The following is a 13,785-nucleotide window of genomic DNA, read 5'->3' as shown; positions in this document are numbered from 1 at the left end:
TAACTAACCTCTTTCAGAAAGGAAGAAAATTGTCTCCGGAACATTTAGTAGCATCTCAAACAGGTTCTTGCCTTTTCTCATAGACTTGGATTTGGTAGCTGATGCTTACATTAAACGTCTCCATCGTAACCTGTAGTCAAGCTGTTCCTGTGCTGTCTGCATTACAATCGTGGAGAAATACGGATAGCCTTTTGCTAGTGCTTTGAAAAGAATTTTTTAAAAAAACAGAAAGAGCAAGATTCCAGTAAAACGAATCACTGTTTGTAAAACATGGTATTCTTTGCCCTGGATTGACCTTTTTTTTTTTCAGGAGTAGTCTTCCCCTGGAAAGCGAAACCCTGGAAGTACAGTCTGAAAAGCAAGTGGAATTCTCAGCTCAAACTGGTACAGCGGCAATTTTGTAAAACGTTTTAAAAATATTGTGAATGTGGAAACATTTGTAAAAATGCTAAGGAAGGAAGAAATTACCATATCTTCCTAAAGTAAAATTAGATGCAGTTTGTTTCTGTATCACCTATAGCAGTGGTGGCGAACCTATGGCACACGTGCCAGAGGCGGCACTCAGAGCCCTCTCTGTTGGCACGTGCACCACCGCCACCAGCAGCAGGTCCATCAGGCTGCCACCGCCGCCCGGAGTAGGAGCCCCACCCAGCACAAAGGAGACAAAGCGGCCGACTAGCATTTTACATGCGTCCATGCACACATGGGGCCACGAGCACGCACGTACTGCAAATAGGGCAGGGCTAGTGCCTCTGTGATACTCACTAGCCCTGCCCCATTCTTGTGGTGCAGCGGCAGCCGTTTTTGTGCCTTGCAGCATGGTGGTCCATTTTTGTGCCCCTGGGTTTTGCATGCCAGAGGCGGCACTCAGAGGCACCTCCCCCCCCGAGGGCACCACAATGCTGATGCGGCCCTGGCACTTTGCAATAAATAAGTGGGTTTTGGGTTGCAGTGTGGCCACTCGGTCTCTAAAAGGTTCGCCATCACTGACCTATAGGGTAAGTCCTCAATGTACAACTGATAACTTAGTGACCATTCAAAGTTATGACCAATCCCCCCCCCCCAAAAAAAAAGTACGGCCCAGATTTGAATTTCTGATGGCCACCCTCTCCCTATTGTCGCATGATTGCATTTTGGGTGCCTGGTAACGGGCCCACATTTACAGCCGTTTGCAATGTCCTACAGTCATGTGACTGCCAATTCCAACATTTTTGCTGGAAACCAGTATGCTAATTTCTGACAAAAAAAAATGCCCTTCGCAGCCAATGGGATTGCTTTACAACCACCAGATTTGCTTAACAAATCTTGCAAAAAAATGTTATGAAATGAAGTTGGTCATGTGGGTGCCTCACAACCTACGACAGAAATTCCGGGCTCTGTTAACAGTGGTAAATTGAGGGCTATGCGTATTAGATTTTGCTTGCTGTGATATGCAGGGGAGCATACGGGGAACTATTGCAGTCAAAAGGCAGGAAATATATTTGATAAATCTTAACTAACACACACATTGACGTATCGTGAGCACCCTCAAATTTGGAACCGCACATTTGCCTCATAATGGGGAAACAGAAATTTTCTTTGGAAATTTCTATTTGAGAAAGATGGTGTGGTATCAAAAGTCCCTTTTCGTGTTTCATTACATTGCGGTTACATTTCAAATCATAGCATAGGTAGTTCTCAACTGATGACCATTCTTTTAGCAACTATTCAAAATTATGGCAATGGTGGAAAAAAAATGACTTACAACTGGTCCTCCTAGACCAGGGGTAGGCAACCTTGGCTCTTTTATGACTCATGGACTTCAACTCCCAGAATTCCTGAGCCAGCATGGCTCAGTTTGGAAATTCCTTTCCCCTCAGCATGGCTGGCTCAGGAATTCTGGGAGTTGAAGTCCACGAGTCATAAAAGAGCCAAGGTTGCCTACCCCTGTCCTAGAACCAGGTCATGTGATTGTCGTTTATGACAATCTTCTCAGGGGACTTTCCAACAAGCAAAGCCAAAGGAAAGCTGGATTTGCTTAACAACTGCATGACTTGCTTAAGAACTGGGGCAAAAAAGGTTGTAAAATCAGCTGCGGTTCACTTAATGACTGCATTGCTTAGCAATGGGAGTTCCGGTCCCAATTGTCATAAGTCGAGGGCTACATATATTCAGCTATGTTTTTGCAAAGATATAGAGATGAGGAAGCGGTGAGCTATGAACAAAACTGTTACAATTTTCAGAGCTAGGGAACAGCATGGTAATAATAAGCATTAATTTTTAAAGCAGTGATACGTTCAGAGAGCTATACAGGCTGCCAAATGAAATAAAGAAACAAATACAGATTTCCTAAGGGTGTATCTATAAAAACTGAAAAGGGACATGAAACTATATTTTGGGAGAGTGAAACTTTCTCAACTTTAGAATAATCCTCAGACCATGAAGTTGGCCTTCCAAAAAGACTGCATCCCCTTTTCAAGACCTTTTCCTACAATTTTTCCCCCAATTACTTTAAATGCTGTTGGCAGAAGTCAACTTGTTTTGATTGGTTAATTGTACCTTTAAAAAAAAAAGAAGCTCTTTTTGGATATGTGCATCGGTTTTGAAAGATTTTCAATTTGGCTGCAATCATTAACGCTGATTTCTGTTCATGCATCTCTTCAGCTAATTCTGAGTCAGGCAGTCCCGAGCGCAGGCTGGGCTGCCAAGGAACCCAGGAGCTGGACGGCTCGTCCCAGTGGCTGGCTGACCAGAATGAGGCCGGTTCGCAGCATGCACTGGAACAGGATGCCAGCACTACAACCGCAGCTGAAACTGTTGGGACGAGAGGCAAAGAGCAAGAGCGAATTAAAATGCAGACCAGTCCTCCCCAACAACACCACATGCTGCACGCCCAGGTAGAGTTGGAGGTGAGAAGCACCCGTGTGCAAATCCCTCTGGATTAGCCAAGTCTATCTGTGGATTTTCAGTGATGGTTAAGATAATTTGAGACGCATTGTGGGGAGCAGCTTTGTGGCAAGCCAAAGGAAGTCCTTCTCTGAGGCCTCGGAGACTTTATTTCTGGAGTTACTATATTTTAATGATTAAGGGCGCTGTGATAATCCTGGCTGTTGATTTCTCCTTCCTTCCATGCCTTTCATATCACATCGTGTGCTTCAGGCTACATCAGACAAAATGACAGGGAGCAATCCAGTGTCACCAGCCTCTTCAGGCTCACCGTCCTCAAGTGGGAGCATCTCACCATCGCATCTCACCCACGACTCCTCTTTGGACAGTCATCTAAGTTTTGATGGTCCCAAGTCGCAGAACAGAGCCCTGGTGTCGTCTGGGATGTACATCTCCCCCGATCCCGCGAGCATGTGGGACAAGACACACGCAGAGATTGCCGAGCAGGCGAAGCATGTAAGCTCTTGTCCAAACCACTGGACCCTTTTAACCCTTTTTATGTTGGGTGTAAGCATTTGCAGTCTTAAAATAGTAGAGCAGCCCTGAGGGTAGCAGGATAGCCCTGAGCCAGTGATGGCGAACCTTTTAGAGACCGAGTGCCCCAACCGCAACCCAAAACCCACTTATTTATCGCAAAGTGCCAGGGCTGCATCAGCATCATGGTGCCCTCATGGGGGGGGGGCAGGGAGACACCTCTGGGTGCTGCCTCTGGCACGCAAAAACCATGGGGCGCAAAAATGGGCCACCGTGCTGCAAGGCGCAAAAACGGCCGTGCCGTGGGGTGCCGATACAAGGCGCTGCACCATGCAAGAACGGGGCAGGGCTAGTATCACGCAGGCACTAGCCCCGCCCCATTTGCAGCATGTGTGCGCTCACGGCCCTGTGCACGCACGCATGCATGTAAAATGCTTCCCCCTCCCTTTTGTTCCAGTCCACCAATCAACAATGGTTGGTGACCTCTGCTCTACCACCTCTACTCGAGCTTGCTAGTCGGCCGCTACATCTCCTTTGTGCTGGGCGGGGCTCCTGCTCCGGGCGGCAATGGTGGCCTGAGGCACCTGCTGCTGGCGGCGGTGGCGCATGTGCCAACAGAGAGGGCTCTGAGTGCCACCTCTGGCACGCGTGCCATAGGTTCGCCACCACTGGCATAGTATGTGTTTTAAAACTGAAAGGTTGGATTCTTTTAATCCCAGCCTATAAATACAAAGCACCCCTAATCTTCCCAGCTCAAGATTTGACTTGAAGGATACCTTTAGTGTTTCAGAGGTCTGAGCCTTTCAGGAAGCATGGGAACAAACTACCTGACCTGGATACTCTGTTTTAGGAAGCAGAGATCGAGAATCGAATTGCGGAAATGAAGAAGGAAGGATTCTGGTCTTTGAAAAGGCTTTCGAAGGTGCCTGAGCCAATTCGGCCCAAAGTGCACTGGGATTATCTTTGTGAGGAAATGCAGTGGCTCTCTGCTGACTTTGCTCAAGAACGTCGCTGGAAGAGGGGTGTTGCCAGGAAGGTGGGTTCCGGCATCTTTAAACTCTCTCGCCTTTAAACTGTCCCGTCTCCAGACTTTTTCAGCAGGTTTGCATCCGTCCATCAAAGAAGAATAATAAATAATAATAATAATAATAATAATAATAATAATAATAATAATAATAATAATAATAATAATAATAATAATAAAAGTTGGAAGGGACCTTGGAGGTCATCGAGTCCAACCCCCTGCTCAGGCAGGAAACTCTACACCATTTTGGACAAATGGCTGTCCAGTCTTTTCTTAAAAACTTCCAGGGTTGGAGCATTCACCGCTTCTGGAGGCAGGTTGTTCCACTGGTTAATTGTTCTAACTGTCAGGAAGTTTCTCCTTAGTTCTAGGTTGCTTCTCTCCTTGATCAGTTTCCACCCGTTGCTTCTTGTCCTGCCTTCAGGCGCTTTGGAGAATAGCTTGACTCCCTCTTCTTTGTGGCAGCCCCTGAGATATTGGAACACTGCTATCATGCCCCCCCTCGTCCTTCTCTTCATTAAACTAGACATACCCAATTCCACCAGCCGTTCCTTATATGCTTTAGCCTCCAGTCCCCTAATCATCTTTGTTGCTCTTCTCTGTACTCTTTCTAGAGTCTCAACATCTTTTTTACATCGTGGTGACCAAAACTGGATGCAGTATTCCAAGTGTGGTCTTACCAAGGCATTGTAAAGTGGTATTAATACTTCATGTTATCTTGATTCTATCCTTCTGTTAATGCAGCCCAGCACTGTGATGTAATTGGTGCTGTTTCAACTGGGTGGGTAGTGCACGATATCGCTATAAGATTTCCCTCCATAAAACTAATCTTTCCTAAAATACGGTCCAGGATAAAAGTGGAAAACATGGCGACACGTGATGGATTGTGGTCATTTGGACCTGTTGTCGTCTTTCTCCCCTGTGGCATACAGGTTGTGCGCATGGTGATCAGGCATCATGAGGAACAGAAGCAGAAAGAAGAACGAGCCAAACGCGAGGAGCAAGCCAAGTTGCGCCGCATTGCTTCCTCCATTGCCAAAGAGGTCAAGCAGTTCTGGAGCAACGTTGAGAAGGTGTGTGAAGCCCTTGTCCAGAGTCAGGAAAAGTGTGTGTACATTCTTGATAGCCTAAATATATAGGCAAGTACATGCCAGCCCATTTTCCATGTCATATTGCGTTTATTCTTATTTTATGTGTCTGATCAAAAGTGTTGAAAATGTACGCATGAAATAGCTGGTCCTTTATACCATAGTGTTACTTTTGCCTGTTGTTATAGTTATGTCCCTCCAGAACTCCAGGCATTTTTTGCATGGAGAGATTTCTCCTCATTTTTATCCACAGACCAACTCCATGAGAAAGGCTGAATTGGGGGAATAGCCACTCAGTAAGTTGCCATTGTCAGATAGGTTTGTAGTCTCAGTCCAAGTTCAAAACCACACTCGGCTACTCTTTTTAAAATTTGCACTGGAGCTATTGTCCTAAGGAAATTGGATTCATTATTTTTTATTTTATATAACAGTTGGAAGGAACCTTGGAGGTCTTCTAGTCCAACCCCCTGCTCAAGCAGGAGACCTTATAACAGACATGTCAAACACAAGGCCCGGGGGCTGGATGCGGCCCGCGAAGTGGTTTTATGTGGCCCGCGAAGCCATCCTGGAAACAGTGAGGGAACGGCCCCCGCTGCCTTGGCCCTGGCCCTGGAGCCAATGTACAATTTTGTGGTGGCCATCTATGCTGAAACGCATTCAGTCTTAGCTCCACAAGGCCGTCTGGAAACAGCGAGGAACCAGCCCCTGCCGCGTCGGCCCCGCCCCCTGGGTGCATGCTGGGGAGGTGTCACCCTTTGTGAGGAATGAAGAAATGCACCATCGCCTGGAAGTGGCCAGCAAATGGCCCTCGCCTACTTCACATATCCGGTTTGATGGGCTCCGGCGGAGGGGTTTCAGCAGGTAGTGAGGCTCCTCCAGTGGATCATTCCTTGGCACTTGCCCTGGTCCCACCCCCTTCTGCCAGAGACCCTCAGATCTGTCCCACTCCTGCTCAGGCCCCCACAGGCACCCTTGATGCGAACGATGTAGAACTGGCCGTGCCCACCCAATAGGCCACACCCACTCTGTCCACACCCACCCAGTAGGCCACACAGACCCCCAGGGCAACCGCAACGCTGATGTGGCCCTCAATGAAATTGAGTTTGACACCCCTGCCTTATAACATTCCAGACAGGTGGCTGTCCAATCTCTTCGTATTAGCAAGAAGCTTTTGATCTGTGCCAAGAAGTCGTGCCCGTTTTTGTATTTTCATGGTTACAGAGGAAAGGATGGCTACAATTACGCATAATGCTATTGAAAGTGCCTTGCGGGACTTAAATGAATTTAGTTCAAGATTGGATTCTCGCTGTAGTTTGTAGTTTGGTGTTTCTTAACTTAAGCCACTCAAAGTCGCCTCGAACTGCGAGATGGGCAGCATATAAACACAATAAACCTCTTCAGGTTGTGCAATTCAAGCAGCAGTCACGTCTGGAGGAAAAACGGAAAAAAGCACTGGATCTGCAGCTGGATTTTATAGTGGGCCAGACAGAGAAATATTCCGACTTGCTAACCCAAAGCCTCAATGAGACTCTTCCAGTTCCCAGCAAGACCAGTGGCTCCCGTGCCGGCTCGACTGCTTCTAGTCCACCTCCCCCTGCTCAGCTCATCGAAGATGGTCAGTTTCCTCAACTCTGTGTCAACGCTGCAAATACTGTATATTCTTGCTTTGACAATATGCAGAACTGTCTGGTATTTATATAGTTAAACCAGCAACTGGGAAAGAGGGAGGAGCATAAGGATAGCCCGGGAGAAAGAAACCGGAAGTAAATCACATCTTCCAAGTTGATTGGAAGATGTGAACCATGACCCCAAAATAAGGGAGTGGGAAATGCTTGGAATGTATATGCGTAACGGAAGAGAAGCCAGACCTAAGCGTTTCTACCATGTTGTACTGACGTCTCTGTAACCTTAATAAATGCTTTTAGGGAAAAATATGCCTGAAAGTCCTTTTAACTGTTTTGTTAATCAGACACATGACACTCTGTTTCTTTGACCTTGCCCAATTCCTAACCCATTTAGTATGGCTTCTGTTTCAAACCGCACCTTCCCACTTAAAAGACATTTGCTTTGTTAGAAATGGTGTTCGTTTTCCAGGGATGGTGTGTGGGATTTCAATGCCCATTCCCGATCCACAATTCTAGAATTGGTTTTGCGACTTGAACGGCGCGTTGCAGCTGATCCTTTTTTCTCTCTGACAGATGGGGATTTTCAACCACACGAAGAGTCCGATGACGAGGAGACAATTGAAGCTGAGGAGCAACAAGAAGGGAACGATTCGGAAACACAGCTGCGGGAGATTGAGCTGCTAAAGCAGGAAAGTGAGCTGCCCTTAGAGGAGCTACTGCAGACATTGCCCTCCCAAATCTTAGAAAATTCCTTCAGTGTCTCTCCTTGTGCCTCCAGCTCGGACAATGAGGAGGAAGAAGAGGGTGACAGTGAAGAGGAAGTTGAGCAGGAGGAAAGTCAGACCTCTGAAACACTAAAGGTATCCTTCAAGTCAAATCTTGAGCTGGGAAGATTAGGGGTGCTTTGTATTTATAGGCTGGGATTAAAAGAATCCAACCTTTCAGTTTTAAAACTCATACTATGCCAGTGGTGGCGAACCTATGGCACGCGTGCCAGAGGTGGCACTCAGAGCCCTCTCTGTTGGCAGACGCGCCACCGGCACCAGCAGCAGGTGCCTCAGGCCACCACTGCCGCCCGGAGCAGGAGCCCCGCCCAGCACAAAGCAGGTGAAGCGGCCGACTAGCAAGCTCGAGTAGAGGTGGTAGAGCAGAGGTCACCAACCATTGTTGATTGGTGGACTGGAAGAAAAGGGAGGGGGAAGCATTTTACATGCATGCGTGCGTGCACAGGGCCATGAGCGTACACATGCTGTAAATGGGGCGGGGCTAGTGCCTGCGTGATACTAGCCCTGCCCCGTTCTTGCATGGTGCAGCGCCTTGTATCTGTACCCCACGGCACAGCCGTTTTTGCACCTTGCAGCACGGTGGCCCATTTTTGCGCCCCCGTTTTTTGCGTGTCAGAGGCGGCACTCAGAGGCGCCTCCCTGCCCCCCCCCGAGGCACTTTGCAATAAATAAGTGGGTTTTGGGTTGCGGTTTGGGCACTCGGTCTCTAAAAGGTTCGCCATCACTGTACTATGCTGTGGTGGCACAGTGGTTAGAATGCAGTATTGCAGACCAATTCTGTCGACTGCCAGCAGTTCGATTCTCACCAGGCTCAAGGTTGACTCGGCCTTCCATCCTGCCGAGGTCAGTAAAATGAGAACCCAGAGTGCTGGGAGCAATAGGCTGACACTTAGGGCTATAAAATACTGAAGCGGTATATAAGTCTAAATGCTGTTGCTGTTGCTATTTAACTGGCACCCACAATTGATATTGGCCAAGAAGCATCCATTACCATCTGTCCTACTGTTACATGCCCCGTTGCTGTCTGTCTCTTGAAGCCTTATCCTCCCCCTCTACTCAGCAGGAGAAACCCAAACCTGTTACTCAGAGGAATAAGAAACCTTGGAAACCAGACGAAGAGGATGAGGAGTTTACAGCCAATGAAGAGGAAGGTAAATTTTGAGTCACGAGTTGACTGAACGTAACAAGAATTGGGCTGAGGTTAGGATTGCAATCCAATAACATAGGAAATCCTTTCTCTCCTAGCTGAAGACGTAGAGGAAACCATAGATGCTGAAGAAAAGCTGGAAGGAAATGTGGATCACAGCAAAGAACTGGATGATCTGGCCAAGGAAGGTTCGAAGAGAGATTGTAGCTTGGGACAGCAAATGGGGATGAGGAGTTGGGTTCCATAATCCTTCAGAACAATAATTATGTTTGAGTAGTATTTCTGAATGTCTGCTGGATCTAAGAAACATCATTCTTAGAATTCGCTCAAGCAGCAAAGGGTCAATTTAAGCACCTGCCCCAACACAGTACTGTTTGTCTTGGAGTACTTCTCCTTCCCCCCAAAAAATGTTGTCACAAACCTTTTTGTTAATGAACTTTATTGAGCTGGCTCTTTTCCCCCCCTTTAATCTCTTTTCGAAACCATGGGAAAAATGACTTTACTGACTAAAGTTTAAAAATTGGCTAATTTGAACCCGTGATGCAGTACCAAAGGGACAGAAAGCATCGGAATCTACTCCTAAGTTAAGAGTTTGGTAGTCAGGGTCAAGACTTAACCTCCAGTTAACAGTTGGCAACTCGTTTCAAAGTTTTGCCACTCCAGAAAGGGGAGATCCCTTCAACATAAGTAAAGCAGCAGATGGGGTTGGAGAAATCCAACTCCTTAGGTTCCGTTGGCCTAACACAAGTTTTTCTTTTGGACTTTTTAACAGGTGAACTGCCCATGGAGGAGCTGCTGCAGAAATATGCTGGGGCTTACGCTTCAGACTTTGAAGTGGAAGCATCAGACACTTCATCTGAGGCACTGGAGCCTAGCACTTCAGAGTATGAGGAGGAATCAGAGGAGGAGAATAGCACTAGTCACTCAGGTATGGAAGGAAGAAGGAGCGGCCCCTGTAATATACGGCTAGAGATATTCCTGTGTTTCGGGCTTGAACATTTGAAAATGTGGGTTGTACTTATCTATGTTGATTAGAACTGTTGAGAGTTGAAGTTTTACAATGTCTTTTTTTGGGGGGGGAATAATTTGCCATCCCACTGCTGTGAATGAATGTTTTTGCATGGTATCAAAGCCGAATGGATCTTTGAGCTGTTCGGACGTTTCGCCCTAGCTCTCCCAAATGGATACCTTGCAAAACTGCTGGTCTAAAAACGATGTCTCGGATTTCTCTGAATGAAAATGGGGGCCTGCCGTGAGCGATTTCTTACCTGGAAAAGCAATATATCGTTCTAAGCCAGGGATGGCGAACCTTTTAGAGACCGAGTGCCCCAAAACCGTCCCTGCCTCCCCGCCCGTCCCTCTCCGCGCCCCACCCGTTTCGCCCCCGCCCCCCACAAGGCCACCCACCGCCTCCACAGCCCACCGCAGTACATTGTCCAGGCGGCCCAGCAGCGCCGTGGAAGCCATGCCCTTCCCACCCTGTGCCCCGCAGCATCATCTGCACGTGACTGGGCGCGAGGGCAGAGTTTTGTCCCAGCTGCCATGTCCTTGGCTGCGTTGCTCTGCGTGGACCGCGCTCACGGGAAACTCTCCTCCAGGGGGGCTGCTGGTAAGAGGGCCGCGGGGGAGGTGGGGCTGGGGCGACAGTACACGTGCCCACAGAGAGGTTCTGTGCCATAGGTTCGCCACCACTGTTCTAAGCATTTGTAAATGATTGAAAGCAGCCAGCTGCAGGGCCCGGGGTCTGGAATACATTTGGTCCAATAGTTAACGGGATTATGTAGTACGGCTTTATCTCCATGTTGCTGATTTTGCCTCCAGATTCCACAGAAGAGATCGAAGAAAGCGAGCAAGAGGAAAGTGAAGTGGAGGATGCCCTTGAGGAGGAAAGGAGAGATGCTTCAGTAATCCAGGAGGAAGATTTTGGTGTTGAGTACCTGTTGAAGCAGGATGATGACAATGGCGGTGAGGGAGACAATGATTCAGCTCCAGCTCCGGGGCCAAAAAAGGAGATCACAGACATTGCAGCAGCCGCAGAGAGCCTACAGCCAAAAGGCTACACCTTGGCAACCACACAAGTGAGTCATGTCTTGGGTCAACCAATTAGGGAGGGAGTGAAATAAAGCAGACAAATTATATCACCATTCTCCCTTGCAGGTGAAGACACCAATTCCCTATTTGTTGCGTGGCACACTGCGAGAATACCAGCACATTGGCCTTGATTGGCTGGTTACCATGTATGAGAAGAAACTCAACGGTATCCTGGCTGATGAGATGGGTCTTGGTAAAACAATCCAGACAATTTCCCTGTTGGCGCATCTGGCCTGTGAAAAAGGTGGGCAAATACCTCGGAGAGAGCTCTGGTTATTCGGGCAGGAAGGAGATCAGGGAGCGGAGATGGATTCCACATAAGGAAAAAGTCACAGCTGATGTCGTGCGAAGTCATATTGGGTGCTAATGTCCACTTGGACCCTTGGCAGAGTAACCAAGCTAGTTACACTGTACCTGTGATTAATCCCTCCCAGTGGTTCATAATAATATATTAAATAACACCATTACAAGGACAGGTCTGTAGTTTCCTGAGGGACAATTCCTGTAGGTCAAGTAGAAGTATCCCAGTATCAGTACTTGGTGAAATATAAGCAGAACCACTGCAGAGCAGTAAAGGAAATCAGACTAGAGCTCCCTCCGCTACTACAACAAAATACAGTGGTTGATGGTACCAAAAGCTGCCAAGAATACAGGATACTAACAGAGTTGCACACACCCCATCTTTCTCAGTATACAGCAGGGGTAGGCAACCTTGGTTCTCTTATGACTCGTGGACTTCAACTCCCAGAATTCCTGAGCCAGCATGGCTCAGCTTGGAAACTTCTCCCTTTCCCCTCAGCATGGCTGGCTCAGGAATTCTGGGAGTTGAAGTCCACGAGTCATAAAAGAGCCAAGGTTGCCTATCCCTGGTATACACCATCTATCAGGGTGATCAGAGTGGTTCTCCATGCCATATCCAGCTGAATCCAAATTGAAAAGGTCACGATATTTAGTTTAATCCAATAACTTGGAGCAACCATGCATGTGTAATCGGGAGGCCTGCCGTTCTCAGGAGTCCAGTGAGATCTCGAGATGGCTCTCTTGCTGATCTCATCTCTTTGAGTGTGGTGTTCTTTTTAAAATCTTTTTTACTATGATTTGTTTTGACATATTTCTGGCATACAGATAGTCCTCAACTTACAACAGTTCATTTAGTGGCTGTTGGAAGTTACAGTGGCGCTGAAAAAAGTGACGTGACTATTTTTCGTACGACCGCTGCAGCATCCCCCACGGTCACGTGATCAAAATTCAGACACTTGGCAAGTGACTCTTATTTATGATGGTTGCAGGGACCCCGGATCATTTAATAACCTTTCGCGACCTTCAGACAACGAAAGTCAGTGGGGAAACCAGGTTCACTTAACCGTATTACTAAATTTACAACTGCGGTGATTCTAACTTAACAATTGTGGCCTGAAAGCGCATAATATGAAGCAAAACTCAACTGTCTCACTGAGCAAGAGAAATTTTGAGCTCAATTGTGGTTGTAGGTTGAGGACAGCGTGCGTGTGTGTGTTTTTGCTGTATACCACCTACAGTCATTTCTTGTGAGGTGGATGGCCATATCATTTCAATGAATAAATACATTGTTGAACTGATCCAACCCAAATGTGTTTTCTTAGGTAGGCTCTCCTCACTGGCTCTTTTTTTTTAGTGGATGGGGAATCCTCTGCAAAAAAGTGTGAATGACCTCAATGATACTTAGCATGCCAGAGTCTTTAGTAGCCTTTAAAAATCAGAGTGGGGAACGAGCTTGTGTTGAAGTAGTTCCCCAAATCTTACTGACTTCTTAAAGAGACAATGCATGGGATTCATTCAAAAGAACATTGCTAGGTGGTGTTCTGGTCATTCCAAGTGTGGGTATGCCTTGAATTGACTCAAAGCCCAGCATGAGCCTAAGTGACCTTAAAATGCCACAAAATTGCTCAAATGGAACCTGGCACTGGTCAGAGTCACTACAGGATTATTCATCCAGTAGCCTGAAAGAGCCCACTTGGCAAATACAGCTGGGAAGAAGATCTGCTTGTGATGGTATTGTCATCTTTGTGGTAGAACGGAATGAATCCAGGGGACACGTGTGACTGGGGGATAAGGTGAAGCAGTGACTTTTGCCTTTAGAGACATAAACATCTCTGGGTACGATGTTTGTTTGCTCCTGCAGGCAGTTGGGGTCCTCACCTGATCATCGTTCCCACCAGTGTAATGCTCAACTGGGAAATGGAAATCAAGCGCTGGTGCCCCAGTTTCAAGATTCTAACATATTACGGGGCCCAGAAGGAGCGTAAGCTAAAGCGACAGGTGAGAGTTTTCAGCCACTCACATCTGGTTTTGAACTTTCCTATTCTTCAGTTATGCATAAGAAGTTCGCCTTCTGCTTCGTCATCTTGTGTGTCCAGTATCTGGCATTCATATATTATAAAATAAAATGACCACCAAGAGAAATCTATAAAAACATATAGAGTTTAATCCGCCAAGCTTTCGTCAAGTGCACTTGACATCATCAGGGCTAAAAAGGCAAATGCCGGTAAAGACTTATATACAGCCATTCAACGCCTGCTTCCGGCTCCTGGAGCGCGTGACCGGCCCCAGCTGATCCTGCCGCACTTCGAGCGCGCTGCCTGCTTTG

At 47.2% G+C, this 13,785-nt stretch overlaps 1 protein-coding gene across 1 annotated transcript; it reads left to right on the top strand.

Annotated features, from left to right (window-relative positions):
* Positions 1-2,652: 2,652 nt before the first annotated feature.
* On the top strand, positions 2,653-13,457 carry LOC107299415 (helicase SRCAP-like; the record flags this gene model as incomplete). The annotated part of the gene is made up of 12 exons (XM_015828777.2): positions 2,653-2,876; positions 3,139-3,381; positions 4,250-4,435; positions 5,356-5,496; positions 6,913-7,126; positions 7,710-7,996; positions 8,988-9,072; positions 9,167-9,256; positions 9,841-9,996; positions 10,890-11,146; positions 11,226-11,403; positions 13,321-13,457. Coding segments are annotated over exons 1-12 (2,019 nt in total), but the record flags the coding sequence as incomplete, so codon positions are not given.
* Between the last annotated feature and the right edge of the window lie 328 nt (positions 13,458-13,785).

Source organism: Protobothrops mucrosquamatus, unplaced genomic scaffold (assembly GCF_001527695.2).
Source record: "Protobothrops mucrosquamatus isolate PMUCROS unplaced genomic scaffold, P.Mucros_1.0 scaffold4886, whole genome shotgun sequence".
Taxonomy (NCBI): domain Eukaryota; kingdom Metazoa; phylum Chordata; class Lepidosauria; order Squamata; family Viperidae; genus Protobothrops; species Protobothrops mucrosquamatus.
Note: the sequence above shows the minus strand (reverse complement) of the source record. Positions and strands in the feature narration are given on the sequence as shown.